This window comes from Oncorhynchus mykiss, chromosome 25 (genome assembly GCF_013265735.2).
Source record: "Oncorhynchus mykiss isolate Arlee chromosome 25, USDA_OmykA_1.1, whole genome shotgun sequence".
In the NCBI taxonomy this organism is placed as follows: domain Eukaryota; kingdom Metazoa; phylum Chordata; class Actinopteri; order Salmoniformes; family Salmonidae; genus Oncorhynchus; species Oncorhynchus mykiss.
In genome coordinates, this window is record NC_048589.1 from 21962679 (window position 1) to 21990538 (window position 27860).

General features: G+C 41.7%; 3 protein-coding genes across 10 annotated transcripts in view; 1 reads left to right on the top strand and 2 right to left on the bottom strand.

Annotated features, from left to right (window-relative positions):
• itpk1b (inositol-tetrakisphosphate 1-kinase b) overlaps nucleotides 1–4451 on the top strand; it is a 59694-nt gene extending 55243 nt beyond the window's left edge. For all 3 annotated transcript variants that reach the window (XM_021584932.2, XM_021584931.2, XM_036962621.1), the window contains exons 9-11: nucleotides 524–591; nucleotides 2256–2418; nucleotides 2964–4451. In XM_021584932.2, the coding sequence (XP_021440607.2) occupies nucleotides 524–591; nucleotides 2256–2418; nucleotides 2964–3283 (551 nt within the window). In that variant the 3' untranslated portion in view covers nucleotides 3284–4451. The remainder of the gene's footprint in view (nucleotides 1–523; nucleotides 592–2255; nucleotides 2419–2963) is intronic.
• A 320-nt stretch (nucleotides 4452–4771) lies between these two features.
• LOC110505604 (serine/threonine-protein kinase PLK4) lies at nucleotides 4772–15848 on the bottom strand. Of its 5 annotated transcripts, none has more exons than XM_036962620.1 (15): nucleotides 15292–15848; nucleotides 14799–14878; nucleotides 14185–14280; nucleotides 13084–13179; nucleotides 12586–12700; nucleotides 11458–12448; nucleotides 11271–11362; nucleotides 10822–11144; nucleotides 10604–10708; nucleotides 10389–10491; nucleotides 10127–10276; nucleotides 9758–10004; nucleotides 6671–6764; nucleotides 6284–6534; nucleotides 4772–6128 (listed from the first exon to the last, which is right to left on the bottom strand). In XM_036962620.1, exons 3-15 carry the CDS (start codon nucleotides 14185–14187, stop codon nucleotides 6029–6031), a joined length of 2670 nt encoding a protein of 889 aa, XP_036818515.1. In that variant the 5' UTR covers nucleotides 14188–14280; nucleotides 14799–14878; nucleotides 15292–15848; the 3' UTR covers nucleotides 4772–6028. The 5 variants fall into 5 exon arrangements, with proteins under 5 accessions (XP_036818515.1, XP_021440601.2, XP_036818513.1 ...); XM_021584926.2 differs by having other exon boundaries at nucleotides 9758–9983; nucleotides 14470–14878; XM_036962618.1 differs by having other exon boundaries at nucleotides 14470–14878.
• A 119-nt stretch (nucleotides 15849–15967) lies between these two features.
• On the bottom strand, nucleotides 15968–27264 carry LOC110505605 (heat shock 70 kDa protein 4L). 2 transcript variants are annotated; one of them, XM_021584929.2, is made up of 20 exons: nucleotides 26881–27264; nucleotides 25360–25417; nucleotides 25094–25234; nucleotides 24380–24502; nucleotides 24121–24220; nucleotides 23038–23171; nucleotides 22689–22933; nucleotides 22502–22578; nucleotides 22225–22376; nucleotides 21974–22080; nucleotides 21692–21825; nucleotides 20926–21122; nucleotides 20644–20694; nucleotides 19723–19797; nucleotides 19464–19607; nucleotides 18909–19034; nucleotides 18671–18778; nucleotides 18307–18426; nucleotides 17575–17736; nucleotides 15968–17454 (listed from the first exon to the last, which is right to left on the bottom strand). In XM_021584929.2, exons 1-20 carry the CDS (start codon nucleotides 26985–26987, stop codon nucleotides 17272–17274), a joined length of 2544 nt encoding a protein of 847 aa, XP_021440604.1. In that variant the 5' UTR covers nucleotides 26988–27264; the 3' UTR covers nucleotides 15968–17271. The 2 variants fall into 2 exon arrangements, with proteins under 2 accessions (XP_021440604.1, XP_021440605.1); XM_021584930.2 differs by lacking the exon at nucleotides 20644–20694 and having other exon boundaries at nucleotides 16952–17454.
• Nucleotides 27265–27860: the final 596 nt, after the last annotated feature.

Below are 27860 nucleotides of genomic sequence, written 5' to 3' on the forward strand. Positions count from 1 at the left end.
TTATGTTGCTCAATTTATACACTTGCACCTCATTTCCCCCCTTCCCCAATACGTGTAAATATTGGACTATAAATTGTGCCTTCCTGTATTATACTGATGCTAAAATGTATTATTCTATTCCACTGCCATTTATGTCATACTTGTACACCTCATTATTCCATGTTTATGGCTGCTCTTGTGCCTCCTGGTGCCAGAGATGAGAACTGCACATCCATAACAAATAGTTGAGTTGAGGGTGAAGATGAGAAATGTAATGTCAACTGAATGCATTCAACTGAAATGTGTCTTCCGCATTTAACCCAACCCCTCTGAATCAGAGAGGTGCGGGGGGCTGCCATAATCGACATCTTTGGCGCCTGGGGAACAGTGGGTTAACTGCCTTGTTCAGGGGCAGAACGACAGATTTTTACCTTGTCAACTCTGTGATTCGATCCAGCAACCTTTCGGTTACTGGCCCAACGCTCTAACCACTAGGCTACCTCCCACCCATGAAACTGACTAAAGTGTGTTTTCTCCATTACAGACAGAAAAGCAATTTTCTTCAACAGCCACAATGTATCAAAGCCAGAGTCCTCTTCAGACCTGACATCTGTAAGTTCAATACACTAACATGTATTTATCATATCACCTACAAGGCATTCGGAACGTACTCAGACCCCTTGACTTTTTCCACATATTGTTACTTTACAGCCTTAATCTAAAATGGGTTAAATTGTGTTTTTTACAATCTACACACACTACCCCATAATGACAAACAAAAACAGGTTTTTAGACATTTTTGCAAATGTATATAAAAAAAAGTATTCAGACCCTTTACTCAGTACTTTGTTGAAGCACCTTTGGCAGCGATTACAGCCTAGAGTCTTCTTGAGTATGACGCTACAAGCTTGGTACAAGCCTGTATTTGGGGAGTTTCTCCCATTTCTTCTTTGCAGATCCGCTCAAGCTCTGTCAGGTTGGATGGGGACCGTCGCTGTACAGCTATTTTCAGGTCTCCAGGTTAAAGTCCGGGCTCTGGCTGGACGACTCAAGGATATTCTGAGACTTGTCCTGTTGGAATGTGAACCTCCACCTCAGTCTGAGGTCCTGAGCGCTCTAGAGCAGGTTTTCATCAAGGATCTCTTTGTACTTTGCTCCGTTCGTCTTTCCCTCGATCCTGACTAGTTTCCCTGTCCCTGCCACTGAAAAACATCCCCAAAGCATGATGCCGCACCACAATGCTTAACCATATTGATGGTGCCAGGTTTCCTCTAGGCTTGGCATTCAGGCCAAAGAGTTCGATCTTGGTTTCATCAGACATGAGAATCTTGTTTCTCATGGTCAGAGAGTCCTTTAGGTGCCTTTTGGCAAACCCCAAGCGGGCTGTCATTTTTATTGAACCTTTATTTAACTAGGCAAGTCAGTTAATAACACATTCTTATTTACAATGGCGGCCTAGGAACAGTGGGTTTACTGCCTTGTTCAGTGGTAGAACGACATTTTTACCTTGTCAGCTCGGGGATTCGATCATAGCAACCTTTCGGTTGCTAGATCATGTGCCTTTTTAGGAGTGGATTCCATCTGGCCACTGTACCATAAAGGCCTGATTGGTGTAGTGCTGCAGAGATGGGAGAACCTTCCAGAAGGACAACCATCTCCACAGAGGAACTCTGGAGCACTGTCAGTGACCATTGGGTTCTTGGCTACCTCCCTACCCAAAGCCCTTCTCCCCCGATTGCTCACGGCGGCCAGCTCTAGGAAGAGTCTTGGTGGTTCCAAACTTCTATTTTAGAATGGAGGCCACTGTGTTCTTGGGGACCTTCAATGCTGCAGATATTTTTTTTAGTACCCTTCCCAAAATCTGTGCCTCGACACAATCCTGTCTGAAAGCTCTTCATTCAACCTCATGGCTTGGTTTTTGCTCTGACATGCACTGTCAACTGTGGGACCTTATATAGACAGGTGTGCGCCTTTCCAAATCATGTCCAATCCATTGAATTTACTACAGGTGGACTTTAAGTTGTAGAAACATCTCAAGGATGATCAATGGAAACGGGATGCACCTGAGCTCAGTTTCGAGTCTCGTAGTTAAGGATCTGAATACATATGTAAATGTGATCCATTTTGGAATAAGACTAATGTAACAATGTGAAAAAAGTGCAGGTGTCTGAATACTTTCCGAATGCAATGTATTTTTATGTGTTAAGCCAAACCTCAGTGTGTTATTGAATGCCCTTAGTACAGTATACTCAGACTTAGTTTTCTTCCTACCACAGAGGGACAACGTGGAGGGGGTCTCCCAGCCACCCAGTGATGATGTCATCAGAGAGTTGTCCAGGTCCTTGCGACAGGAGTTGGGCGTGTCCTTGTTTGGCATTGACGTCATCATCAACAACCTTACGGGCCAACACGCCGTCATCGACATCAATTCATTCCCTGGTGAGTGGTTTGTTCCTCTGTCGTAGGGTTTGTGTGTTTATCTTTAGTCTAAGATGGATGGCCATTTATACTACCCGTCCACCTGTGTAGGTATACGACAGTTTTACAATCTCTACCAGTTAGTAATTTCAAATCTTTGAGAGATTGCTTTTAGGGATCAATATAATCTAATGGTCTGATTGACATGATCTTGCTTGGAGACGGAGCCGAGGTATCAGCAGTGTAAAATGAGAATTGAGCACGTTCTGAGGCGAGTCTAGCATGCCTTTCTCTTGACTAGGGCTGTTGTCACTATGGTAACACTGTTCTTGGGTTGCACGCTGTTGCCACCTCTGACGGTTGGAGTGTGAGGAGAATGGTAGTGAGCTAATCCCTCACAAACATTCACCCTCAGTGCCTCAACGACAAGCTAGGCACTCAAAATAAAATAAATAAATATTTTCACTCATTTACTTGGACTGTTACCATCAGTTTCCCACTGTATTGAAGATGGGATATAAGCAGCAGTCAGCCAAGTCTCATGGCTCGTCCTCGTCTGTCTCCAGGTTACGAGGGTGTCCCAGAGTTCTTCAACGATCTCCTGACCCACATCACCAGTGTGCTCCAAGCTAACTCCGCTGACAGCCCCCCAGCCAGCGGGCAGCCCAAAGGCCTGGTATCCACAGCCCCCAGCCTAACCCCAACCCCTGGCTCCCCAGGCTGCTGCAGCATGCTGGGGAAGGAGGCCAGCAGCAGCCCCTGGATCGTGGAGGCGGATGGGAACCTGAAGGGCCCCCGCCAGAGACTGGGCTGTAACTCAGCCATGTCCCCCAACTTCCAGCAACACTGTGTTTCCACGATAGCCACCAAGGCTTCCTCCCAATGACTGCCCTCCTCTTCCACCTTAGCCCCCACCCTGTTTTAACCTCGAACAAAAACAGATGAGGATTATAATGGTGACAATAATTAATAATGGTCATAATTATGACATTAATTTGAATATATCTGTAATCAAAAACCAACTTTTTCTATGTAGATATTGATGATGGTGATTGGTTGTAGATGTTTTTCTCTGCCTTTTAGATGTTTTGTTTAATAGGACTTACGTACTGTAATGTGAACTTTTGGGATCTCTGCTTAATTGCTGATTTTAGTTTCTCTCTGTGAAGTCTCTTTAATCAAGTGGTCCACATGAGATGGTTAGGGGAAATATCTTGTCTGAACTTTTGTCTACAGCAGTGAAGGAAAAAGGCAACTTAACATCCTGTGCTCCATACGCACTCACGTTTCCAGCATTGACATTCACCAGTGATGTCTTTATTTTGATGTTTACCACTCTGTCATATAGTGGAGAAGGGATATAAAGTTGTTTTATTGTCACATACACTGGATAGGTGCGGTGAAATGTGTTGTCTGGGTACTATAACACTCATCCACAGGTTTGGAGCAGCTGCCAGTGCTAATGGCACGCAGATCAACTGACTTAAAGAACCCACTCGATCATTTCCAAAATCACAAGCAAGTCATTGGGGTCTTGATTGACATTAGATATGATGAAATTGAACGCTGGTTGCTTTGTGTACCATTTAATTAACAATGTGCTTTCTTTCATGTGCAAGGCTCTTGTCATGTGAATTTCATAGTCTTCACAACAGCAGAAACAAAATAGATATTAATCAAGATCAAGATGCAGTACATGCAGCACGAAAGGCTGAAAATACCTGCATAAACCTTTGATCACACCTCATATAAATGTTTGTCATCAGAAAAATAAATCTTTGATCATGTGACCAAGTTTAATGGAGGATAATGTTTATAAAAGCCTTTGAGTGTTTGTCAGATGTGGTTGAGGTTTATACAGGTGTTTTATGTGACTGTAAACCAGTCCATTTCCTTGCCTCATAACTTGAGTTGTGTTGCTCCAGCACTGCTTAAAGATGAGGATCACATTCCTTTTTGTATGTGGGTGTTTTCAAAAAGTATTCCAGCATTCCAATGCTTTAGTGAAAAATGACTTTTATGGAATTGAAATGAATCGGCATGCTGAACTCTCATTCTCTCTCCCTCCATTACTACTCATTCAAAGCTCAATTCAACCTCTGGGCCTCTAATACAGTTTTCAATTGGTATTGTGTTCAGAAAACTAACTCTTACTCCACAAATGTCTAATTGAATGATATATATATTTAGCCAACTAAATCAACACATTATTTTTGACCATGAAATGAATGTCTTGATTACAATGCTAACGTCAGTCTCCATCAGCTGCTGTTATTTTGAGGTGTCACAATATGTAAAGAAAAAAGAAATCTGATTTTTCCCCAATGTTCATGGTGAGATCCTTTTTTAAAAAACGTATATTTTGTTCATGGGGGGGGGGGGGGGTGTATTTTTATATAGTGGAGAAGAGCGAGTGAACAACAGGGATTTTTTTTTTTTTTGTCATGAGTAGTGAGATGGTGGTTTGGCAAATTAAATGATCTTCAAGACCAAGCTTACAGTTGTCACTGTCTTCACCCTTAGCATCCAGTTGAAGTGTGTGGAAAAGAGTGCAGGGCTGCCAACTCTGTAAAAAGAATAGGGTGTTTTAAGCACTGCTTCATCACAGGCTGACACAGTGAATTGACAAGCTTATCAGAGGTTACTTAGCCCCAATGACCAGGTGACTGACCATTGAGTGTAGCCATTCAACCCGCTGCCCTCCAGAACAAGAGTTGGGTAGCAGTGGTCCTAAAGCCTTCCTTATTGAAGGACACATCCTCAACCCTGTGTGGGTGAAGTGATCAAGGAGAGAATGTCTTAACCAAGCCATGCCTAGTATGTTGTGGAAACACTGCAATCTCTATACTGTGTGTTCTGCATCTAAATGGGAAATATTTCCCCTACTTACTACCTTGTTCATTTCTCCAACCCTGACCGTCATTGTGCTCTCCACTTCCACCTCAATGTTTACTTGGAAATGTTACTATATATGTATAGTTGTGTGTGTGTATACATATGCATAAATTTTTGTAAAAGTTCTCTAAATAATAATTAATACAATGACTTTTTTTATTAAATGGCTAAAACAGGGTGAAAAATAACTTAAGTGATTTCTAAAAAAACCTTGCGAGATAAATTGCTATTACTGTTCTAGTGCTTTAGTCCAGAATAACAGATCATGTATATTCTTGGTAAAAGTAATTAAATTAATTCCCCCAAAGTTGTATTGTGTTTCTCATGATAAGCCTCATGCATCTGTCCTGTATCTTGATACCATACTTAAGGTATGCAAACAACCACTCATCCTTTAAATGGTAGTTTTTGCTGATATGAAGAACAAAAGAACCCTGAACTCTACCCAGCCTGCAGATGTTTATTGCTTCAGCTTTTAAGCATCTGACATTTCAGAAAATACAAGTTTACACGCACATACAAACTACTTCAAGATGCTGTACAACATGGGTACTTCAAAATATATATCTTCATAATTTGACATCTGTACATAGAAAATAAACATATTTACAAGCCCATTTGAAAAGAGGTATGTATATCACAGTATAAAGGCTGTGAAAGTTTCTCCTCCCTGCAACATCATTGCTGCACAGGGACGTGTCAATATAACAGCATGGGGGCAATGCTGAGGTTTGATTCAGCGGCGTGCTGCTGGACTGGCCAACAGACCCAGGATGGTGGAGAGACAGTGCAGCTTCTCCTTCACAAGCTCTGGCAACTTCTCATTCTCCTTGTACCTGGAGCAACAAAAGAAGGAACATGTCAGCTACCATTCCTCAAATACAGAAAACCATCTTTTACATCTAAAACATTATCAAAATGACATATCAAACAGTGGTAAAGCCATGTCAGTTATTGTATTTGTTATAGGTGCTGTGTAAGTGTTCAGTACTTGGTGGTCCGTCCCTCTGGGGACGTGTAGATAATACAGGAAACCCCTGCCTGCACCACCAGCTGGGAGCCATCTTTGAACTGCACCCACACCTCTCCACTGGTCAGCTGTGAGGCCCAACCAATATTTGGCACAAAGACAGACTTGAGGACTTTCCCTGCGTTGGCCGTGTGGTCTTGTTTGACCGACAGCGGAGAGCAGTTTTTGTTCACACTGGCTGAGGTGATGTCAGACTCTTCATAGGATATCCTCTGAAGATTGGACAAGATAAATAAAATAAAGTTCAAAAACAATAACACCAGAAATATCTTACAATTCCTCCATAGAAATGGATGGAATAAATAGCTTAGATCAAACAATGTGACATGTTGCGTGGGAGAAACTCACAGAGGGAGTGAAACATGGGGGCTGGGGCAGTGATGCCACATCAGCAGTGGCAGGCTGGGACGAGGGGCAGGAGGAGTCTGGGTTGGCAGGTCTCCTGGGAGGGACAGAGTAGCAAGATTAGTGACACAAGGACTGGCTGACAAACACTACTGTTCAAAAGTTTGGGGTCACTTAGAAATGTCCTTGTTTTTGAAAGATAAGCACATTTTTGTCTATTAAAATAACATCAAATTGACCAGAAATACAGTGTAGACATTGTTAATGTTGTAAATTACTATTGTAGCTGGAAACGGCAGATTTTTTATGGAATGTCTACATAGCAACCATCACTCCTGTGTTCCAATGGCACATTGTGTTAGCTAATCCAACTTTAACATTTTAAAAGGCTAATTGATCATTAGAAAACCCTTTAGCAATTATGTTAGCACAGCTGAAAACTGTTGTCCTGAATGAAGAAGCAATAAAACTGGTCTTTAGTCTAGTTGAGTATCTGGAGCATCAGCATTTGTGGGTTCGATTACAGGCTCAAAATGTCCAGAAACAAAGACCTTTCTTCTGCAACTCATCAGTATTCCTGTTCTGAGAAATAAAGGCTATTTGTGCTGTTCTTACCATAATATGGACTTGGGTCTTTTACAAAATAGGGCTATCTTATGTATACCACCCATGCCTTGTCACAACAAAACTGATTGGCTCAAACGCATTAAAGAAATTCTACAAATGAACTTTTAACAAGGTATACCCTGTTAATTGAAATACATTCCAGGAGACCTCATGAAGCTGGTTGAGAGAATGCAGAGTGTGCAAAGCTGTCATCAAGGCAAAGGGTGGCTACTTTGAAGAATCTCAAATATATTTTGATTTGTTTATCACTTTTTTGGTTACTATATGATTCCATGTGTTACTTCATAGTTTTGTGTCGTTTATTATTCTACAATGTAGAAAATAGTAAAAAATAAAGAAAAACCTTTGAAGAATGAGTATGTGTGTCCAAATGTTTAACTGGTACTGTATGCATGCATACATACGACAAATACAAGTGTACAAAATAGCCTCTATTAGTCGAGGCATGGACTCTACAAGGTGTCGAAAGCGTTCCACTGTGATGCTGGCCCATGTTGACTATAATGTTCCCCACAGTTGTGTCAAGTTGGCTGGATGTCTTTTGGGTGGTGGACCATTCTTGATACACCCAGGAATCTGTTGACTGAAAAACCCAACAGCGTTGCAGTTCTTGACACACTCAAACCAGTGTCCCTGGCACCCGCTATCACACCATGTTCAAAGGCACTTTAATCTTTTGTCTTGCCCATTCACCCTCAATGGCACACATACACAATCCATGTCTCAAGGATTAAACATCCTTATTTAACCTGTCTCCTCCCCTTCATCTACACTGATTGAAGTGGATTTAACAGGTGACATCAAATAAGGGATCATAGCCTTCACCTGTCAGTCTGTCATGGAAAGAGCAGGTGTTCCGAATGTTTTGTACACTCAGTGTAAATAACTGAAATAGTCACTTTCAGCATTCTGCAAGGTTGTACTTTATTTAAGACAGTGGAGGCTTCTCAGGGGAGGAAGGGGAGGACCATCCTCAGTGAATTTCATAAAAATGTAAATTGTAAAACTTTTTTAAATTATATTTTTTAAATAAAAAAACTATACTAAACATAATCATGTCACCAAATATCAAATACATTTGTATTTGTCACATGCGCCGAATAGTAGACCTTACTGTGAAATACTTACTTACAAGCCCTAACCAACAATGCAGTTCAAGAAATAGAGATAAGAAAATATTTACAAAATAAACTAGTTAAAAACTAAAATGTTTTTTAAAAAGTAACAAGAAAATTACAAAACAACGAAGCTATATACAGGGGGTACCGTTTAGCTAGCACTGCAGTGTATAAAATGTGGTGAGTAGTTGACTCAAAGACAATAGTTTAACAATTAATTTCTTCCAAAATGAAGGAGAAGCAAGAGAGAAATAGAGTGAAGGTAAACTTTTGGTTTGACTAATTTATTGCCTCCGGGGCCCGACAGTGTAAATGCTTAATTGACACTAACATTACTACATGATTGTAGCGGGTTTACTAACGCGTTAGTTCTATTAGCTATGCTGACTATGATGTTACTTTAGCTAAAATGGTGACAACGATGTAGGCTGTGTGTATCGGTTTGGAAAGTTTTTTCGCCTGGTCACATACAGATGATGTATTGTGCATTGAAGTCCACAAGCGAAGGAATACAACGTGTATTATGAGAGTGAACTGTTTACACATGATCAGCGACTATTTACATTGACCCCCCCCCCCCCCCCCCCCCCGTTTGTTTTGTACACTGCTGCTACTCGCTGTTTATTATCTATGCATAGTCAATTCACCCCTACCTACATGTACAATTACCTCAACTAACCAGTATCCCCGCACACTAACTGCATACTGGTACCCCCTGTATACAGTCTCGTTATTGTTATTTTGTGTTACTTTTTACTTTAGTTTCTTTGGTAAATATTTTCTTAACTCTTCTTGAACTGCACTGTTGGCAAAGTGCTTGTAAGTAAGAATTTCAGGCTAAGGTCTACACTTGTATTCGGCGCATGTGACAAATAAAGTTCATTTGATTTCATTCCGCGGATTCTGTTAACTTTTCTTAAACGGAAGCAAACATAAAACAGGGATACACATACCTCGTTTGCAACTGTTGGACTAATGACTACACCCTATATCAGTTAGACGGTATTGAATGTCACTGTCTGTCACCTCATTTGTCTCTCGACCTGTGCACCTATGCTGTAAACGTTCAATCATAGGCTAGGTTGTAGCAACCTTATGATGGGTATGGGGAAAATAAGAGTATCAGGTAGTAGCCTAAACCTATCGCTGTTACATTGAACTGGCTGAATGGAATATGAATAACAGTCATCCAATATGCTGTAATAGAAATAAGGCCATGCTCATGAAAGAAAAAACATCCTCCCTCATCTTAAACGGCACTGACCCCCACTGATTTAAGTGCTTCCAAACATGACAATTTACAGCATTAACACTGACAACAGACACAGTCATGGCTCTCTCTCACCTGCCGATGGTGATGGGGAAGAAGGGAGTGCTCTTGGCACTGTGCTGCTCTTCTGCAGTGATTGCCGCCTCTAGAGACAGACACATGCTGTGGCCCTCATCAGACAGCTCCACATACAGCCTGCTCTCTGGGCTGAGGCCACTCAGACCCACCTCCCCTTTCACTGTGTACGACTTCCCACTCTTCACCACCCGGACCAGCTCCGACGTCTTGTGGATCTTTGCTCCTGTCACAGCACAGAGGGGAACTACAGGTCAGGATGATTTAGTTTAACAGTGTGCAACATTTCAATATCAGAGAACGACAATAGATCTTATCCTTCAAGTTCATGATGTTTCATATAACTGATGCGTTGTAAATAGTCCTCACCATCGTAGAAGCACACCTCCAGGTCTGCATTGGGGGAGTTCTCCATCAGCATACACTTAGCAGACTTGGTATAGAGGGTGACCTTTGGAGTCTTGGATTTCACCAGGAGCACAAACTTGGAGGCATACTGGTATTTCCTCCAGTATTTTTCTATTGAAGAGAAGCAGAGGACAAAGGTTAATTGAAATCAGATTTCCAACATATGTATAAAATTAATTTTACTCATGTAACAGAGACTTCACTGTCTGGTATTGAGGTGTACCTGGTAAGTCCTCATAGCTGCAGATCAAGATGTCCTCAGGGGGAGCAGGGGGGCGCTCTAGTACAGGAAAACCTTTCCCCTCATTGGGCTGGTAAATAGTGACCTACAGGTGCATGGTCAAAGGTTGAAATGAGTGTTTTGCCATTATTTTACTGACAGAGATCATGATCTAACCTCTCTGAAGGGTATGAAGTGTTGTTATTCCTGAAACTCACCATCGAACCATCACAGGATATCCTAAGGACCTCTTTGACCCTTTCCTGGGGGCCCTGGCCCTTGAGAAGCTCCATACACACTTCTCCTGTATCAAGAATGCTCACCTGGGGAGAAAGAGACAAACCACAGCTGTAGAGCAGGCAGGCATTGCGCCTTCATTGAAAGCAGATCAGGTGAATAGAGACAGGGGGATAACTAGGGGCTTTGTCTGTCTTACCACAGCGTTTTTAGTCTTCTGTCTGATGGGTTTCAGTCTGGAGGCACACAGGGGAGGGAGCACATTTCTCAGGGACTTCTCCTTTTCTATACTTGGTTTGGGTTTGGACAGACTCTGCAGCTCTCCCCCATGTACTCGTTGCCCATTCTCCCAGTAGGACTCAGTGTTTGAGGGGTGGTGCTGGTTGTGGTTGCGGTGAGAACTGGTCCCTCTGCCTGCTGGTTTGTCACTCCAGTAGTTGTGTACACCTAGAGGCTCCCTGCTGCTATGGAAACTGCCACTGCTGCTGTGAGAGCTGACATCCGTGGGCCTCGGAAACGGGCCTGGGGAGGCAGGGGGAACAAACACTGTCAAGCTCATGCATGAAAACCTTTATTTTAGAACTTGTAAATCTTTACATTGGGATGTAAGATTAAGATACAGCAAATAAAAGAGTAGGTGTAATATACCTTCTTTACTGAACCAATTTTGTACACCTTCTGACTCTTCTAACTGCAGGTTTAGTGGACGTGGTGGTTGTGTGGAATATGAACATCCTGAGCTGAGAACATACATGCATCAGTTAGTCAGACAGACACGGACATTTTAATATAAATCACATTCAATCAATTACAGCACCCTGGTGTCACATCTTACCTGGCTGTCTGTTTGACAGGCGGCAATGGGAGCCTTCCATGTTCTGCGAAGGGTTGTGGAGTGTCCTTGTAGCTGGAGGACATGGGAAAGGCCAGTCTCCCTGACACAGTCAGCATCTCCTCAGAGTGGCACCTTTCCAGCGTTGCCTGCCCCATCCCCTGGGCTGGAGTGACAGAGGAGCTAGACCGGTCTGAGGAGTGAGCCCTTCGTGGGTACCTGGAGTGGGGCCGTCCACTCTCCCCACCCGGAGCAGCTCTGCTCCTGCCTACTCTGTCTGAGTGCTGTTGCTGCCACTGCTCAACCCCCTCAAAGCAGGCGTTGCTGGGCGGCCGGGGCAGTGTAGGGATAGGCATCATGCGATTGGGCAAGGCAGGTCCCATCACACGCCTGGTTCTCCTCTGGAGACGGCTGCTGCTACTGCTGCTGCCGGACGTGGACGAGGTGCAGGCTGTGGAGATGTTGGCGATGCCGCTGTCCATGGAGCCTAGCTCCCCCAGGCTCAGCTCCTTGGTCCTGGCCAGCAGGCTTTGGGTCATGAAGGGGTGCTCCAGCACAGCAGACAGGCTGGGCCGTTGCGCAGGGTCCTTCCTCAGCAGCTGATGGATCAGGTCCTGGGCCTCCTGGGACACATGGCTGGGCATGTCATACTCCCCCAGAACCACCTTGTTGAGGGTGTGCTTGACCGTGTCTGTGTCAAACGGTGGCCGGCCCATCAGGAAGGCGTAGAACATGCAGCCCAGAGACCAGACATCAGACTCCAGGCCGTGGGCACTGTGGGTGGCCACCTCTGGGGAGATGTAGTTGGGTGTGCCACACATGGTGAAGTGCTTCTCGCTGGGGAGCTTCAGCTTGGTGGCCAGGCCAAAGTCAGCTATTTTAAGGTTCATATTGCCCGACAGAAGCAGGTTGGACAAGGTCAGGTCCCGATGCATGATGCCATGTGTATGCAAGTACAGCATACCTTTCACTATTTGATGCATGAAGTGCCTTGCTGTAACGTGAAAAAAAAAAGTTCAACAACTGTTATAAAAGGAAACGAGGCAGTGTCAAAACATGTTAACGTAGCTTTCATACCATGTTAAGAAATGTATCACTGTTTCACTCTCAGGTAAAAACAAATTGACTCACCTTCACCCTCTGAGAAGGGCATCTTCCTATCTTTCAGGTATCGACTCATCTCTCCATTATGGCACATCTCCAACACCAAGTACACATAATTACTGTCTTCAAAGTAGGTGTACAGCTGCAAAAGAGTAAAATGACAGGCCAAAATGTTATCAGGGTTCATGGCACAGCACCACCTTGTGGACTGACTGCGCCACAATGTAAAATGTTTGATAATTTAAGGCCAGGCACCACACCTTATTATTCTAGCCATTTTTGCTCTAGATGGCAGGAAATAGCAGTATTCAAAAAAGCAAAACTGTCTGAGTCTAAAGGGGTCACTACACCACACCTGTACTCTGCAGCACCACATAAAAAAAATAAAAATCATTGGGAGAACCCTGGGGTTAAATGCAGTCATGTAAATGAGTAAATAAGAGCTTATTTAAGAATCACCAATTTCAGCACTACAATGATCACATGCCATAACATGTCCAACATAAAATGTTCAACAATGCTTACCTCTAGTATTGACGGATGCTTCAATCGACACTGAATCTCCACTTCGTTACTCACACGCTGGACCATACCAGATTTGTGCATGGCTTTTTTGTCAATCTGCATTTTTCATTTTCACAAAATTAAATACAGAATTCCAAAGTTAATAACATATTTAAATTACAACAAGTATGACTAGAATATGTCCCGGACGTGCTACCTGTCCCAGACCTGCTGTTTTCAACTCTCTAGAGTTGAGATAATTATACAGTGCATGTGAGCCTTAAAATACACTGCTTTAGTCTTGTGGCTAAGAGCCGATCGAACTTCCACAAAGAAACGATGAGAACTACCCAGAGACAGAACAGACTGTCTAGACTCCCAACAGTCCACATAGGACCCATGGGAGGGGGGCTTAGTGAAAATACAAGGCTCTGCTAAGCACATCACCTGGTAGTGAGAGGATGATGATCAACTGTTCTGCCTGCGGCTATGGAACCCTGACCTGTTCACCGGACGTGCTACCTGTCCCAGACCTGCTGTTTTCAACTCTTTATAGACAGCAGGAGCTGTAGAGATACTCTTAATGATCGGCTATGAAAAGCCAACTGACATTTACTCCTGAGGTGCTGACTTGCTGCACCCTCGACAACTACTGTGATTGTTATTATTTGACCATGCTGGTCATTTATGAACATTTGAACATCTTTGCCATGTTCTGTTATCTCCACCCGGCATAGCCAGAAGAGGACTGGCCACCCCTCATAGCCTGGTTCCTCTCTAGGTTTCTTCCTAGGGAGTTTTTCCTAGCCACCGTGCTTCTACACCTGCATTGCTTGCTGTTTGGGGTTTTAGGCTGGGTTTCTGTACAGCACTTTGAGATATCAGCTGATGTAAGAAGGGCTATATAAATAAATGTGATGATGTTAAGTGGGTGAGTCTTCACTGTGTAGGCTGTCAACATTTCCACACTTGTGATTTGTCTGCTTGCACTTTACAAACACTTTGTAGTGATGAGCTCTTACTTTATGGTATTAATGTTTGTGTTTTGTGGTTCCCTGGGGAGCAATACCATAAAAGTACTGGGATGCAGACTGTATAGCAATTTAGAAATATTGTTCTTACCATTTTGATCGCCACCTCCAAGCCAGTGTTAACTGACTTTGCCCGGTAAACACACGCAAAGGAGCCCTTACCAAGGAGTGTGAGAACTTTGAAGTCCTGATAAAGAGAATTAACAAATGTTTTCACAAAATGAAATACAGAATTCCAAAGTTAATAACATGTTTAAATTACAACAAGTATGACTAGAATATGTCCTATAGCTAGGCCTATGTCCTAAAAATATGTCCTAGATGTGCCTGTCAGCTGTTATATATATATATATATATATGATGACTGACGTGATACCTCAATCTGTAACTCCCCAGCTGTAGATAAGATTCTCTCCTCATCTTCACTGACTTTGCATTTAGTTGTCAGGTTTTGAAAGAAATAACGAATAACTGTGTCGAACATCTTCCCTCTGACATGTATGATGTAGCTGGCTAGACAGCCAGTGAGTAGTACACCACCACAACAACTGTACCAGTCATTTGGTCGTCAGGGAAACTACAGATTGGCTACCCAACATTGCCAACTGTAAAACCATCAGACAAACGTTGCACCCGTCTTTGCCATATGTCCTTGAATTATCCCGGCTCTCTTCCCGCTAATGAAGGCGTTGTGGTCCCAATCACCTGGCAACAATAAACCGGTGCCGTAAATCGCGGGGGAGCACCACGGGTGGAGGCTGCTGAAGGGAGGACGGTTCATATGGCTGGAACAGAGTAAATGGAATGGTATCATTTTGATATACCGTTCCACTCCAGCCATTCCCACGAGCATGTCCTCCCCAATTAAGGTGCCACCAACCTCCTGTGTGGGAGGCATGTCTCAAGAGTCAACAACAACTCGGCTGCAACACCGCTAGTTTTAGCCATCAGCTAACGTCACTCTTCTGCATTGCCGACTACGAACTGTGCAAAGTTGGTAACGTTTGTAGACAACTACAGTAGGCGTAGTTAGTTATTTAGCGAACTAAACAGCCTCGGAGTGGCTAGTTCTTGCAACTTCAGCGAGCTAAAATAATTTGTACTAGACTAGCTAAATTAGCTAGCTACAGTAATAAATTAGTCACGCGTTAGCTAGCTAACGTACACAGTAGTCCAGTAACGTTAGCGGACAACTTACCTCGATTTTATTACCGATTGAAACACTCATCTTGCTTCTCGTGTCTTCCCAATCGATACAAACTTATTATTCAATACATGTTCAACCAGGTTAATTTATCCGCGGCCGTAAACGACCTTTGATTAAAAAAAAAAAATGAATGTTGCTATTTTATTTTACTCCAAAACTTTTGCATTTCTTCCATTTTGAAAATATCCGCCCGTTACACTCGCGGTCACGTGACTATACACGTCATATTGCAAAAATAGCCACGTTCACTTCGAAGTCCCTGAATTAATCCAGTTGACACCAATAGGACACATTTGTTTATCCTTGCTCCCCGAGAACAACAGATCTATACATGCTTTATTTATGTATCCATTTCTTATGTCACAATTTACTGGATGGAATACAGTAAATAATATCTGTTGGAAAAAAGTATGGTTATTATCACACAAATACATGCTTGTTAACAAGGTCAAAGAGGTCTCTTTCAGAATTATCCATAAATATTACCCTGCGAATCATTCATTACCTGAAGACACTCAAAAAATACATTAACGTTAACTGTACTTTTTGTGTTGAGCATCCAGAAACAGTATTGCGTTTATTTTGGCATTGTCTACATGTAAAGAAATTATGGAAAGATATTCATAGTTTTATCATTGTAAATATTCTTGATAACTTTTTTTTTTTATGGGAGAATGTGCTGCTCAGTTTTCTTAACTATAAAAAGGATAAAGAAAAACAATTTTACCTCAACTCTAATTGTGCTAGTGGCAAAATGTCATATTCATACATGTAAATTCACTAATAAAAAAACACTCTTTCGTGTTTTCTATTAGGAATTCGAGCAGTACATTAAGACCATTCTACATTCTTCTAATAAGAAAGCTGTTAAAACAATCAATATGTGTGCATCTTTTAAGGTCTTTGTATAATCTGTAATTTGTTGTACCCCCTAGCATATGTTATCATTGTTTGTATACTTCTTGTATGTATACTGTTTTTTCTCCCCAAAAAATATATATTAAAAAAATAAAACATTCACTTCGAGGACTGCTCGAGCTATCAGGAACAAAAAGCACTAGATGCATTGAATAAAATAACATCCTCTTCATGTAGTAACATCCTCTAGAGACATCCAGCTCTAGTAACATCCTCTAGAGTTTTGTAGCATAATAGTCTTAAATAAGATGAAGATACTGATTACACATCTTTAGCACTTTAGTCAATTACATTTCGATCAATAATGAAATAACACAATGTTTGTCTTAAAGACAAAAATAATGCATTTATTACTTGCCGTCTTAAAATCTCATGATTCAAATATGGAAATGCATGAAAACAAGTAAAAGAATAGGCAGCACCTTGCTCTCTTGTCTTGCTACTTGACAGTTGTGGTGTGTCACCCATTTCAACACTAGGAATGTATCCTATACACAACTATATGCACTGGCCAGTTTAAATTACTAAAATAATATTTACAGAATCTAGACATACAGACATCTTTTCAAATTAATATATTAAATACAAATATATATAATATGTATTATTGCATACATAGTTTACTAATAGTTTAATAAGCCTTAGCGTTTGTTCAGACAGTAATTCTACTTGTGTTTCACTACAAGGTTATGTGCAATAAGAGTCACCTTAGAGATCTGCTTATGGGACTTTTGAAATGCAAACACATATGGTTTAGAAAAACAATTTTTGGGAGAGCCTGCATTGTTTTAATCTATATCTAGTTTTACAGTTAATGACTATATATGGCATTGTCTAACCACTCAAGAAGGAGTGCACCATTGTAACATACAAGGGAAAGTCTAAAAAGGTAAAAATCAAACAGGGGGACTCTAAATACAAATGCACAAAACAGCCTGCTGAGTGGTGGCGGACATGGAAAAATGGTCCCTTGATATACTATGTATGTTTGGGTAGACCTGCTCTGATGGGAGCTAGAGTGATGATAGCAGAGCTTGTTTGGCAGAGAGGGGCTCAGTCAATCTCCATCTCTCCTGAGGGAGGCTTTGTCTGGTTGCTTCCCTTTGCCTCTCCTTTCCCATCAGCTCCTTGCCTTGGGCCGTTATGGGCCCCGTTGCTCTTGTAGTTCTCTTCTGACACATCCTCTGCTTTGGGCTTCGGCCGGTTGACCACTGGGTTGCATACTTCATCCAGTTCCTAAAGTATAGGTATATGTGGGAGATCGGAACATGCAGTATTATTAAAACGATAAGTAACTGGTGACGATGTGCCAATAGCATGTCATATGGTTGAATCATACCCTCTTATCACACACACCTGTATTTTGGAAATTATGTCTGCTACTTTGACTACTGGGTCCTGGGCGATGGTGAGTTGGCTCTGGGCATTCATCTTGCTGTTCATCCAGCCCATACTTTCATTTACACACTTCTCCACGTTGCTCATCTCCTCAGTATTCAGATGCTGGTAACGTTCATCCTGAGTGTAGATAGGAAACAAAACAATTAGAGCTAGACCACCTCTATCTCATTATGTAAATTACCTCATCTATACCCTCACAAAATAATTAATTAATCTAAATTTCACAGATCGTTTATTACATACATCCTGGGTTAAACTCAGAAACATATTAAGTCCTAGAACAGATAGTGTCACAATTGCTCATAAAATGACTATGACATTGACCTAACCAGGTTTGAAAACTCTACAGGCCACAGACGGACTGATGACACTAAACAAGTCAAATGGAGTGTACTGAATATGGAAAAGGTAACACAGGGAAAGTAATTAGCACAATCCCAACAGAGCAGTGGTGTAGTAGTTCACAGAGAAAAGGGAGCATTGTAAATGGTCTCAGCATCATTTCACTGCATCTCACACTGAACTTTAGTGATTGGTGGTTCAATCATAGAACGGCTTCAATGTTTCTAAAGTAGGAGATAACAAGCACGCAATAACATGATAATGCCTTTTCTGACATCAGTGCAATCCAGAAAAACAAAAAGATCACAAAGATGAAAGGATGCTGAAAAGTATTTACATTTTTACCTTCTGTTTGTAAAGCTCCACAGCCTTCATATAGAGTTGGATCTTCTTGCCCATTTCTTCAAATGCCCTCGGCCTGTCCTCCTGCTCCCTGTGTTTGTCCTGAATGGGCTGGCCAAAACTCTGGAAAAGGACATCAGTCAAATCACATCAGTCAAGTCACCAAAAAAAATGCTGAGTCACGAAGCCAAACCTTCAAACGGAGGTTAATGTTTTCAAATGGAGATTACACGGTTCACCTAAATGCCCCCAAAAACATTTGTTTATTATTCACGTATCTTGCTCCTGATTTCAGAACTGCCATAATAGCAGATGGGTGCAGGCAGAGGCTGGATATAAAAATCCTTTATGCTAAATGAACACTAACCTTGAGATCTTCCAGCTTGTCCACATAGACCTGTTTGTCTTGGTCCTCTCCCTCCTCATAAAGCCAGTTCTCCGTGTCTTCGAGCATCATTGTCAGACGATTACTGTCCTTTTTGGAAGGTGAGAAAGGCCAAAACAGGTATCAGTAAACACATGATGTATTGCAAAGCCTTGTTCTTTGTTCAATGTGGCAATATTTATTTATTAGTTGAAAGGAATATGTTAATCTAGGTTCTTACCTCCTCAGTGGTGTACTTCTCATAGATGCCACACAGTTTGTCCCGCAGGTCATACACATATTCCTCCACAGCATTCTTAGCATCATTCCTCTCTTTCTCCAGCTTGTCCTGGACGATCATCTGGCTCTGAAGTACAGAGAGAGAAAAGGAGAGAGCGACAGAGGGAGGCACGTGTGCTGAGAGCCAAAATCAGCCTTCCGCCTCCTCTAATACCCACTCCCAGGCGGCTCAATGGAATCCAGCCACACAAAAAATATAGGACACAGTCAGGTACATCATCTGCCACAGTTTTGTAGAAGTGGACTACATAGGTCAATCATGAATGAGACAACTAATGCAGAACCTGCTGTTACATTTCCAAAGGTGGTTCAGATTGTTAACCTTCATACAGAAACCCTTCCTACTCATGTTTTATGTCTTTGAACTAAACAAGGCAGGTAAGTTTTACTTTACAATAAGCTTTCCTTAGGGTCAAAGTTTTTTCCCCAGTCGACACGACCAGCATTACAATGAGAATATGACTCCGCTGCTGGGAAGGCCTTAAGAGTGACTCACCTCATACTCCACAAAGTCATTGAGGACCCCCCTGTCCAGCTGTCTGATGATGTTGGCCAGGATGGGAAGGTCAGTGCTTTTCACTTTGACTTTGGGCTTGCTTCCCCCTGCTGCTGGGTCCTGCTTCTCACCAGGGACTCTCTCCTTTGTTGGGAGATTAAACAAATAAATCAGTTCCAACTCTTATATTGATTCTCAGTGTTTCACAAGACATAAAAGTTTAAGTGTAATTATAGTTTCTTATGTTGAATGTATTCACCTTACTGCAGGAACTGACATCCTCATTCTGCTGGTCCCCCTGGCCTTGACTCTCCTGGTCCACCTGCATTTTAGTCTGAGACAGTAGAACACTCTCACAGCAACATCACCTGAATATTACAATCAACTCTTGGCTGCTCTACTTCCAGTAGGTTTGACTCATGGACCACCTTAGTAGTGAAATTCATTATGTTACACCTATGTCTATCTAAACCAGCTTACTTCAAGCTGCACACCCCTCCTGTTAAAGTAACTGTGCAGTGTTTCCAGATTTCTATGAAATATGACCTATAATTAATTACAATATGAGTGAAATTGTTTTCCTTCCAAAATATGGTAATTAAGTAAGTTAAAAAGCTGATTTTCTGTGTTGGACTGGTGTGTTTGAGATACAAGTTTTAGGTGGAGTTTAAGTGGAGTTTTCTCTAATTTTTGCTTTGGCCACAAATACGAGTCAACAACGAGTCAATACGAGTCAACAACGGAATAAGATTTTCACTGGACAGTTGCTTTAATCTAATCAAAATCTCTACTGTTCAGAGATTCCAATTAGAATGTTATGATCTGTATGAGTAACACATTCAAATACACTGACATCCTGATCATATCAAAGGAGTGGAGGATGATTGTTTTTTTTATAGCAGACACAGGTACAGCACAGCCTGTGAAGGATAGAGCTATGAAGATGTGGAAAGTATATGAATCTTAATAGCTATTCCACTGGCTTCATGTATCCTCTGGCGTCACACACTGCCAAGCCTGGTTATACAAACACACCCGTTCTCTCAAGCTCAATGTGATGAACCTTAGTGAGACCAGTGCTCCACAGATGAGACCAGCATTGGACTTCACCTCGCAGAGGGTGAAGTGGAGTATGAAAAGGGATTGGAGTGAGGACTAATCACACACAGTGACCACAAACCTCCTCCATATAGTTAAAGGTGTCATCTTCAATGAGAGGAAAGGGGTGCAGCTTCAAGAGCCAGGAATAGAGAGAAAATGGGCTTGAGTGAAAATAACCACATAGAAAAAGACATGAGGTCAAATCAGTGCTTTAAGTCTTAGACCTAAGACATTCAAAGGGAAGATTAAACAACAGCTTCTTTGTCGCTCTGAAATCTTAAAATACTGTGAAGTGGCTGAAAAACGAACTTCACAAATGTGAAATTCAGGTGAATCTTCTCACTCCTCTGATCTCTCTTACCTGGTCCTCTGGCCTTCCTTCATTCTGCACAGTGGGTTCCATGTCCATCTGAACATCCTCTCCTTCACCCTTCTGCTTCTCGATCAGGGAGGCACTGGAAACACTGAAGATGCCATGCACGTTGACGCGCACTTTGACCTTCACTTTGGAGCTCTCTCCATCAGGCTGGGGAACCACATTCTGAACAGAAAAACGCCCTGAGAAAGCAAGAGAGAAAGGGATGGAGGGAGAGAGACGTTCAAATGTCACACCTGATGGAGTCACAAGAAATGACACAAACACACTGGAGAATTGACATGTCCATCAGAGACAAGGGAAAGAGGATGAGGTCTGACTAGCTAGTAATTGCACTTCTTTCAAACTGAAATCCCATCTGCGACACCCCCTTATAATGCACACACTCACACACACAGCTCGGCTCTGTAAATGACTCCTGTGACTCATAGGGACGCAGTGTTCCATGAGAGATTAAGCCTGAGTCCTAATTACCAGCCAGGTGGGAGACCCCCACTATAGGGTTTCAATGTTCGTCATCAGGCTGGCCACCAGGGAACACTTGCAAATAGCCATTACAGACATATTGGAGCTGAATTCCATAGAGCACACTGCTCTGTCTTGTAAGGGGATCTCAAGGCAGAATAGCAAAGTGCCATCCGGGTGTTACAGCTACATATTTTATGTTCAGTGAGACCACCTTCAAATTCCTTGAACAGGTACATTAAAGATGGAAGAACTGCAGAGGCCTGAGTTGAATAAGCAGGTGTACCTATCCTGATGTCCGGGTAAGGCAGCTCCTGTGGGAGGCTGTAGAACGCTTCCAAGTCAAAGGGCTCCTTCTTGTGGAAGGTGATGACTTTGGAGAAGGGTGCTGCATGGTTCTTACTGTACACCTCACATTCTCTGTAGAACAGACAGTGGTGTTGAATGAGGTCAAGACAAACACAGAGGGAAACACTGAGTTGTGATGTCTGCTCATCTTACTATAAACAACACTGTACCTACAGACGCATGTTTCTTTCTATAGAGCCAGCTGAGTAGGTGCCCTTACCCAACTCCATCTTCTGTGGGGGACTTCCAACGCAGGGTGATGGGAAAGGGAACCACATCAGTGATAGAGAATTCACGCACCTTAAACGCTGGGGACATAATTGCACACTACACACACACACATACATAAACAAACACACACCCAAACAAGGACACAAACACACAATCACTTTGTTACACACTGAATATTACAGCAAATCATATACAATTGATGACTGAAGTTTCCATCTCTGTAAGAGGATAGGGGAGTACCTGAAGAGCACAGCCCCGTGCCACAGCCTCATCTGCATTGAGTGTGGTGCTGACATCTTTGCCAAAGAACTTGGAGATCCTCTCTTTAATGGAAGGGATCCTGGTGGCTCCTCCTACCACCTCCACTGCATAGATCTCATCCCGGCTCAGCTCTGACACAAAACACAAACACACAGAGAGGGTAAAATAATACATGTTCTGGTTACTGTTGAAATATAATTTACTGTCACGGATGTTCATCTACTAAATCAAATTCGATTTGATAAAAATGACGTACTTGATTGTTCCATAACTGCTTTCAATGGTGCCTCTACTCTCATCAAAAAGGGTGCACACAGTTCTTCAAACTGGACTCTGAAAATGAAAAGGAAGGGGAAAAGTGGAATTATCATTAATGCATATAAATCTCTAAGACTAAAGACTATAGGAAGCTAAACGAAGGGGTCACAAATCGATATGTGTACCTGTTCATCTTGCCTGTCACATCAATGTCATTCATGAAGCACTCAATGTTAATGGGAAGGTCAGAGCAGTTGGCGCTCATCAACTTCTTCAGTTTCTCACATTCCTGTGACAGCCGCAGAATAGCCCTGGGGTTCTCCCTCACGTTGAGCTTGTACCTTGCCTTGAATTCCTCGCAGAAGTTATCCACAAGTGCCTCATCAAAGTTACGCCCACCCAGGTAGGGGTCAAAGGCTGTTGCCAGGACCTGGTTAATTGACCAGACAGTTAGGGGTTAAATATGGAATAAATCATTTAAAAAGAAGGGTGAAAATAGTGATAGGCTTCAGTACTTTAGGAATAAAAATCCACCTTGAGTTTGCCTTTGTTAAAGGCTGATATGGAGACCTGGAATGATGAATGTCCCAGGTCCACGAACACCACATTGCGTGGCTTCTCTTCTGGGGTGGGCAGGTCCTGTTTGTAGATCCCATAAGCCAGGGCCACTGCCATTTAGAAACAACAATATGAGACACTCTAATGAATAACACTACACCACTGCAGGAATAAGAGCATCTTAGTGGATGGAAATGAATATAAGTAATGTATATGTTATAAAGTCATTCTGGTCCCCTAAACCTAATATCACAAAATATGATTATATGTTTGTCAGCTTAAAGGCCTACACATTGTAGCTTAAAGGCCTACACATTGTAGCTTAAAGGCCTACACATTGTAGCTTAAAGACCTACACATTGTAGCTTAAAGGAATACACATTGTAGCTTAAAGACCTACACATTGTAGCTTAAAGGCCTACACATTGTAGCTTAAAGGAATACACATTGTAGCTTAAAGGCCTACACATTGTAGCTTAAAGGCCTACACATTGTAGCTTAAAGGCCTACACATTGTAGCTTAAAGGAATACACATTGTAGCTTAAAGGCCTACACATTGTAGCTTAAAGGCCTACACATTGTAGCTTAAAGGAATACACATTGTAGCTTAAAGGCCTACACATTGTAGATTAAATGCCTACACATTGTAGCTTAAAGGCCTACACATTGTAACTTAAAGACCTACACATTGTAGCTTAAAGGCCTACACATTGTAGCTTAAAGGAATACACATTGTAGCTTAAAGGCCTACACATTGTAGCTTAAAGGCCTACACATTGTAGCTTAAAGGCAGGCCTACACAGGTCTACAAATCCAACAAGGGGCTTTTCAAATGCCCTCTGTGAATATCAGTGCCTGCTGATTAAGGGGAGAAAACTAAGACTTGCAAAACTGCAGTCTCTAGGGAACCCCAGCCTATTTTGGGATAATGATATTCCCTAATCAAATAAAGTTGTTGCTAGAAATAAAAACATGTGTTGTGAAACAATTAAATACACATTAATGCTTTAGGCAACTAGAATCAATAAATCTAAAGACACTCTGTGGAAACCACTGACCTGCCGTGGTGTCATTGATCAGACGCAGACAGTTCAACCCTGCAATTTGGGTGGCATCCATCACAGACCTCCTCTCTGCATCGGTGAAAAAACTTGGAACCTATGAAACAAAACTCTTGTTAGAAAAGAATAAACTTGAAATAGGATGGAAATATTTGTATGGTTAGTTTCATGGTATATTCACATGTGCAGTAGCTATATTGTTATTATGTTGACTAGTTCCATTTTCAGTGTATTGCAATATATTGTTGTAACTCACAGAGATCACACAGTCCACAACTGGCTTCTTGAGGGCGCTCTCTGAAGTTTCCTTCAGCTTGGTCAGCAGCATTGCTGTTACCTGCTCAATTGTGAATACCTTGTCCTCATCCAGATAACGCACCTATGAATGGGACACAGTTTTAATTTAGGCCATTTAGACCAGTGGTTCCCAAACTGTGGGGTTGGCATGGGGTGTGCGGGGTCCCCCCCCCCCAAAAAAAAATAATAATAAGGAACTCAGTCTGGCTTTCAACTTACTCTTGAAATATGTAATAATAAATTCACACAGTGCAATTTCAAAATGGAGTAGTGCATCATCAGTTTTCCTCTTGTCATGTCAGTCATTGCATACCATACAGTGCTATTTAGAACTTCTCCGAAATGTACAGATCAACTAGCCCATGTCGGCTTATGTTTCTTAGCTAAGTTTTTCAGCCCATAGATTTTATGGTGATGTTTGAGTCACTCAATATCGCATGAATACACATTAGACATGGCAAAATGTATAAAACTACAAGAAAATTAGCTTTAAAACTGCAAAATTATCTTCTTTGTGGGTCAAATACAGTAGAAAATACAAACAATTGAGCAAAATAACAATGGTACTGTACATAGTGACAATGGACCATGGGGTGATGGAGCTAAAGAGAAGAAAATATAAATGGAGTGCAGTGAAAAGGGAACCGAGTGGAAATGTGTACAGTGGTGTTACCTTGATTCCAGTGTTGCCACTGGCCAGCTTGTGCAAGCTGTAAGGCAACTTGGGTTTCTCCCCCTGGACATATGGGTCATCGAACGCTCTGCCATGGAACTTCTTGAAGCCATGGACTGTGTTTTTGAAATTTGTTATAATCTGAAATAAAACATATTTTTTTTACTTACATGTGATTTGATCCTGACCAATTTGATAATTTCCCAAAAAGTATTTATCAGCACAGTACTAGTACTATAAAATCTATTCTCATTTGATTATCTTACTTGACCCTTGGCTGCATTTCCAATGGTGCGGTTTTTGGAGGCCAGAGACACCCAAGCCCTGGGGAACCAAAACAAATAAATACATAAAAAATATGCTATAGGCCTAATGGTTGATGGTAGGCTACAAGATAGATTGACATAGAAAGAAGAATACCAGTTTAGAACGATGGAGGTTGAAAATCTGCAGATAATTAAGGGAATTTCACAAGGGAGTCTGTGAAAGTATTATGAATTAGGGCAGTAAGACAGAACAGTTCACCTTCAAATATTTAAAATAGTAGCCTGTTATCTGGGCAGCCGAACGAGTAGAGCAAAGACCGTGAGTAAAGTAGAGAATACCGCACATGCGCAGAAGCTTCAGACCTTTTCGGGAAGAGGATTCCGAAGAATTCGTGCTCATTAATAATATCCCTTTCTTAACTAATTTAACTGATACACTTCCGGCATCAGCTCATTGTGTTGCTGACAAAGAGTGATCCGGGTTTTTCTATGCATAGAAAAAGATGCCTGCAGTTGCTCTGATGTCATTTTAGTTATTTGGAAATTGTAGTTATTTGCAAGAGCAGGCTGTAATAAAACCCAGGTCATTACATTCCCTCTCACTGAGAGTATTGGTGCACCTTGCACAGTGGCATGTTCGGAGGAGCAGGTGGAATCTTGCAGATTCGAAAGGAATTAGTGTCAACTAAACTTTAGGCCATAAGGCTCCATGTTTTTCACAGTCACCTCTTCCAACGTCATAACGTGTGTATGATAGTCACATTTACATAGGCTTACAAGCAGCCATAGGCTTACAAGCAGCCAATCTAGAGCCTATATTTATCTTTGTTCAAATGATTCTGTCCACATGGGAATTTGTCGTACTCTATGTCTGAGAGCAAAAAAATTATCACAACAGTCAAGTCCCATCAAATGCAATGATGATCGCAAGAAATAAAATGCGATATAGCCTACATTTTGTTGACACTCAACGCATGGGCCTGCTTTGAAAAAAACCCCACAACAGATCTTATTTCAAAAATAGAGTAATGTAAACATATTCATTAAACCAACGATAAGACATGAGATATAGAAAGAAATCAACAAAAACATTCTAATACTGAACAATTTGGTCATATTTGGGCGTAGGCTATCGCCAAGCCTTAAAAATCATGTCTCGGAACAGGATAGGATAGAAAAGTGAAAGATAAGGCCAAAAATTCCATATACGTATACGATTGCAACTATTAAGTCATTTGGTAAAATTAACATGTAACAAAGACTTCTGAGAATGGAGACGACGTTATAACGATGTAATACGCAAAGCTGAAAAATATACCAATCAATAGGTTACGCATGTACATGGAAGAAAAAATACTATCCAATGTAATGTCATCCTCCAATGTAAGATATTCATAATTACACATGAAACATCCATCGTAGAAGCATTTGATCACTACGCCATCAGGTAGGCTATAGCGCGCATCCAGTTGCAAACATTGCGCACAGTCACATTCTATATAGTGTCAATGATATACTTACGGCGTACATCTGTCACTGTATTCATTGGCAATGGTTTCAATGCCGCCGCTTCTGGCAACAGCGATGTAACAATTTTGGAAACCCACATCAATACCTACTACTGACATAATGAACGTAGCTGTTAGCTTGCGCTATTCCACGTTACGACTGACACTTGACACCTTTCCGATTAGAAAAATAAAATACTCCACTATGCGTGACTGTAGGCTATTTTAAATTATGCCTTTCGTTTTCAGCATCTATTTTAGAGTTAGTTTACACAGTGCTGACTGAATTACTAGCTGTTATGTAAAACAAACGGTTTATAGTCAACTCATTCAACCTAATCCCAGTGAGCCTGGATGTCCACAGGATTCTCTCAGCCTCTATATGGCTACAGTACCATCCGGCAATCCAAGCAAACATGCGCAATTGTAAAGATCAGTCTGGAATGCCTTTAAAACCCGCCCCTGCTATCTGTTATTGGTTAAAATTCACCAAAGGTGTATTTGATTGGTGCGACAGACCATATGAGAGAAAAATCTAGAAGTCCTTGAAAGGGAATCTGCCTTTACGTCATGAGTGACAGTGTAGGGCATGGTCTGCTAGTGTAGGGATAAGTGGATTTGCCACGAGAAGCAATCCTGCCAGGCAAAATGATATAAAAACAACAAGTTATATTGACCTCTGTAATACCCTTTTTTTTTGCAGACCACTGGATGGATATACACTAACTGTACAAAACATTATGAACACATTCCTAATATTGAGTTGCACACCCTCCATTGACACTCCACATACAAAGGGATCACAGGCCTAGTGTCATGTCACCATCATACAGATATGTAAGCCTAGGCATACCTCAATGTTGATATATACCAAAGCCAAAAGTATTACTGAGAGGCTGTAATTGAACTGGAATACTGGAATTGAACAGGTGAAGCTCAAATTATGAAGCTGATACCAAAGAGTCAGAGTGCAGTATTTCCAAATATCTTCAA